The sequence below is a fragment of the Centrocercus urophasianus genome, unplaced genomic scaffold (genome assembly GCF_019232065.1).
Source record: "Centrocercus urophasianus isolate 14NV4802_14NV808 unplaced genomic scaffold, USGS_Curo_1.0 seq_10, whole genome shotgun sequence".
Classification (NCBI taxonomy): Eukaryota; Metazoa; Chordata; class Aves; order Galliformes; family Phasianidae; genus Centrocercus; species Centrocercus urophasianus.
The window spans coordinates 101,707,103-101,712,173 of NW_024884142.1; the positions used below are offsets into that span (position 1 = coordinate 101,707,103).

The following is a 5,071-nucleotide window of genomic DNA, read 5'->3' on the forward strand; positions in this document are numbered from 1 at the left end:
TTAGTTAGTAGGAAGGCCAGCAAAGAAAAATTGTTTGATACTGTGGGCAATACTTCCTGAAAGTATTGACTGCTAAGCAAGAAAATTTCTCTTCTGTGACTTTCAGGAATATTACGCAGAATTTATTCATTTAGAAAAAAAAAAAAGCAGTATGAGTAACAGGTAGGAATAATCCTGGTTTTAATTCTCAACTTGAAATATTCTTGATCTCTGTAACTCACAGTATTCAATAAGAATGTTTTCAGTAGATCATATTTTATAAAGAAAAATAATACATTTCAAAAAGAAAAAAAGCATTACTCAGACCTGGACAGGCCATAATCCAAGTCATGCTGAAGTCTGTAAGAACATCTTTTCAACTCAAGGAAGAGAGTAGACTTTTATAATAAAGTACTATGCTAAAAAGGAACTTGGGCACTGACGCACAGAAGACTTTCAGCATCTTAGAAGCCATAAACTCAAATAGCCTCAACCACATTAACATACTTCTTGCCCCCACTGGTGCAGTCTTTATGAAGCAGCTCCTAAACACCATTCACTTCTATTTTCATTAACTGCTCCTATTCATGATCTTGCCCCGACATTCTCAAAGGATTATGAAAACAGAATTGAAATAAAGGTTTGTAAGACACCTCCCAGAAGTGGACAATTAACTTATCTCAAAACTTCAGATTCTCTTCCATCTCAGCACACCTTGAACTACTACCACAGATTCTGACATTTCTTCAGAAGAAAGGTAAGAACAACAGCAAATATATTCTAATTTTGTTTTGCCTTGACCCCAGCAAGGCTTTCAATACCTTTTTCCACAAGAGGCTCTCAGTGAGGTGGACTGAAAGCTGTTAAAGGTGCCAGGCTCTAAAGGTTGTGCTCAGCATGACAATGTCCAGATGGAAGCCACTGACTAAAAACACACACCAGGGGTCAACACTACTAAACCCTAGTTATTGACCCAGATGAGGGGACACTGCAGTCTCAGCAAGTATGCAGAGGACAGAAGACTGGAGGAAGCAGCTGATATGACATGAACTTGTAATAATACCATGCACCAAAGTACTAAGCAAGTAGAGGGCAGCTCTGCAGAAAAGGCCCTGTCTGATCCCAGTGGACACAGAGCTGACCTTGAGCCAGCAGTACGCCCTTGCACCAAGGGAGGTGAAGTGCCTCTAACGCTACATTAGGCAGAGCTGCCAGCAGGCCCAGGGGCAATGTTTCCTCTCTGCTCAGGGGTGGTAAGGCATTCCTGGGATGCAGTGGGACAGAGACACACTGAAGTTAGACCATGGAGAGCCACGAGGGTGATTTAAGCGTCTGAAGTACCCTTAAAGCCTGTGTGTACAAATTACACACAGCTGGGGGGAAGAGCAGCATCAGACGCTGTAGTATAGCCCTACAACGCCACACTGTTGGTGCACCAGCTCGGGGAGAACACAGATGAAACCTACTGCATTGATAACGAAGCTCTCTATGACATATGATTCAGAACACTGAAGTTAACTACGCCAACATACAGTGATCTGAACCATTTAGTGTCAGCCACCATGAGCAGTGTCACCACCTGCCTGCTTGCTTAATGCCGACCTGCGGAAGCAGGCGGTGAATATGGTTCCCTTCCACCTGCACTTTTTCATGCCTGGCTTTGCCCCTCTCACAAGCCATGGCAGCCAGCAGTACCGTGCTCTGACCGTCCCAGAGCTCATGCAGCAAATGTTTGATGCCAAAAACATGATGGCTGCGCGTGACCCACGGCACAGCCGCTACCTGACCGTAGCTGCTGTTTTCAGAGGCCATATGTCCATGAAAGAGGTAGATGAGCAAATGTCCAGAACAAAAATAGCAGTTACTTTGTTGAATGGATTTCTAATAACATTAAAACAGCGTTCTGTGACATTCCACCTCATGGCCTGAAAATGTCTGCCACGTTCATTGGTAACAGCACAGCCATCCAGGAGCTGTTCAGATGCATTTCAGAGCAGTTCACAGCCATGTTCCACCGAAAGGTTTTCCTGCACTGGTACACGGGGGATGGCATGGACAAGATGGAATTCACAGAGGCTGAGAGCAACATGAACGACATGGTGTCTGAGTATCAGCAGTACCAGGATGCTACTGCTGAGGAGGAAGGCGAGTTTGAGGAAGAGGCTGAGGAGGAGGCAGAGTAAGAGCTATGCTGATGACACCTGCAAGTTTTGTTTAAAGCTGTATGAACTGTCATTCAAAACTTCTGTGTTGTGTTCCTTCTCTTGTCTTCAAGTCACTTCCAATGCTGTATAGGCACCATTAAAGCATTTCTCATAGTGCAAAAAAAAGTTAAAAAAATAAAAAATTCCTGACAAAGAGAAAAGAACACACGGTCAGACTCAATGGAGTGACACACACCTAAGGGACAAGAGGCAGTGGGTATAAGTTTAAATATTGGAAGCTTCACTTAAATGCAGTGAGGTTGGGGGAGAACAGCAACAACAAAAAAAAAAAAAACAACACAAGAGAAACACTTGTTGGTAGTGTAGGTGGTCAAAGACTGGGTCTGCTTGCCTGAGAGGTCCTGGGGCTTCCATTCCTGGAGTTACCCAAAACCTGAATGCACACAACCTGCCCTAAGTCGCTGCCAAGGGACTCCAGAGAGTCCTACCACGTCTGCGATCCCCATCAGCAAAAACAAAGCGCCTGCCCCAGAGCGGAACACAGCCCACTGGAGCACCAACTGCTTCCAAACTCCTCCGAAGGCTGGAGCCTTTCAATAAGATCGTCAGTAACTTCAGACCCTCGCTACACCGCAGCCCCAGCCTCGATCCCACAGCCGCATCAGAGAGCAGCCGCTCACGCTAGCGCCTTGTTTGTCACGGCAGAGCCGGGCTGCGACCACACACGCTACAGAGCCGCGGCCGCAGCGCGGCACCCCCTCGCCTCACACGGAGCCGGGCGCCTCCGGGCAGCGCGGCGGCCCCGCTGCGCCGGGCTCCGTTCAGAGCCCCTCACACAGCCATCGAGCAGCGCGATGCGAGCGGAGCCGGTACCTGCACGCTGACGAAGCCCTCGTAGGCAGTCCCCTCGCCGTTCTGAGGCAGCAGCAGCGGGCACTGGCGGAACAGAGATCCCCGAGCCGCCATGCCGCCGCGCATCCGCGGCCCGCCACCATTCGAACCGCGCCGAGGCCCCGCCCATCAGGCGGCGCATGCGCGCGAGGCGCAGGGGCGTTCCGTGTGTTGGCGCCGGGCTGCGCTGCCTCTCCCGCCCGTCTGTCAGGCGGCCGCTGTGTGAGGCGCGCGCTCCTTCCCGCTTCGGGACGTCCTGAGGAAACGGGACTGAAGGAAGCCCTCGAATGGGGATCGTGATCTACAGCCAGCCATACGGCGATTAGCAGTTCGCGGTCACTGTGCTTGGGGAAGTCCGGAAAATGAGTTTTAAACAAGCCTCGGAGGGTTATTATATGCAGGTTGCTCTGAAAGTAATGCCTCCCGTTTATTAACACGGAAATTACAGCAAAGCGCACAATAACGCTGTCAAAACACAGATCTCTCCGCTACAAGGCACTCTTTTTCGACGGTCGCCATCGGTAGAGATGTATTTTCTCCGGCAATAAGCAAGAGCTCTTCGTTTTGTGGTGCGACAGCTGGGCATGGCTGCCTGCAACATGGCCACTGCAGCATCCCCACCTCACTGTGCTCACACCCGCTGTCTGATCTCCATCCTTGTTCAGCAAGTGTCAGTGAATATCAGCGGTGCTGTTTTTTCTTCCTGGAGGAATTCAGTGATGCTCTTTTTCTTCTTAAGCACTTCCACGTCGGATGCCGTCCTGTCACTGTGCCCCTGTGTCTCACGGCGACAAAATGTAATGGAATATTGGCAGGAAGGTTCAACCTGTACTGCCACACAGACAACATCTACCTCTGATGTCGTGGGCCATCGTAATAAATAAGGCATTACTTTTGGAGCAGTCCTCATACATGTTTCAAGAGGCCCTACAAACTTGCCTATAACTCAGGCTGTCGTATACCTTTAAAACAGTGCATCTCAACCTGCAAAAAAGTGCAGATTTCCAGCAAATTTTCAGTGTTGCTGAGAAAAACACGTTCAGTTCCTTGTTAGAACCAAAGCTTGTCATCCTGATGTTGCTTTAGAATGCCCCCTCCAAAGCAAGATTCAAACCAAGAAAAGTTTTCAAGTACATGCACTAACAGGTTTTAAATGCCATTATGTTTTACCTATGCTCATAGTTTCCTCCATAAAGCTGTTCATCACAGAGAGATGAGGTTTGACGGGAGTACTTCATAAGGCAAAGGAGTCCTGATTTGATTTTTCAGCCACAGGTCACCTTTATTAGTCTGATTACAATCATTGCTTGCCAGAAGAATCACAAGACATGTTATTAATTGTTTGTCCATTCAAATATGATTTTCAGATAGTTAAGAAGTCAGAAAATAAAATCATGAATAGATGTCAAGATCCCCAGTATGGAGACTGGACTCTTGAAAGCAGTAATTTCTGAATATTCAATAAGCTAGATTTTGTTACTAAAGTTATTCCATGAAGTCAGAGACAGCAACTGCATTCACCAAAAAAAAAAAAAAAAAAAAGCAATTCATATGAAACCACTTAGTAACTTAAGAAAGTGACATTGTTTCCATGAATTATTTTTAAGCTTGATTTTTTATATATGTGCCTACTGTGAAATGCATCCTTAGAAAGTTTGTAGATGACACCCAGTTGGATGGAGGTGTCAATATGCCTGAGGGTAGGAAGGCCCTGCAGAGCGATCTGGAAAGGCTGGATTGCTGGGCTGAGGCCAATGGGACAAAGTTCAACAAGTCCAAGTGCCAGGTCCTGCACTTTGGCCACAGCAGCTCCTGGCACTGCTACAGGCTTGGGCAGAGTGGCTGGGAGACTGCATAGAGGAAATGGACCTGGGGGTACTGATCAGTGCTTGGCTGAACATGAACCAGCAGTGTGCCCAGGTGGCCAAGAAGGCCAATGGCATCCTGGCTTGTATCAGAAATAGTGTTGCCAGCAGGAGCAGGGCAGTGATCATCCCTCTGGACTCAGCTCTGGTGAGGCTGCATCTCAAGTGCTG

General features: G+C 47.7%; 1 protein-coding gene across 1 annotated transcript; it reads left to right on the forward strand.

Annotated features, from left to right (window-relative positions):
• Window positions 1-1,043: 1,043 nt before the first annotated feature.
• On the forward strand, window positions 1,044-2,162 carry LOC122161932 (tubulin beta chain-like). Its single transcript, XM_042821767.1, is given in 4 exon segments — window positions 1,044-1,133; window positions 1,353-1,564; window positions 1,566-1,813; window positions 1,816-2,162. Coding segments are annotated over 4 exon segments (897 nt in total).
• The last annotated feature ends 2,909 nt before the right edge of the window (window positions 2,163-5,071 follow it).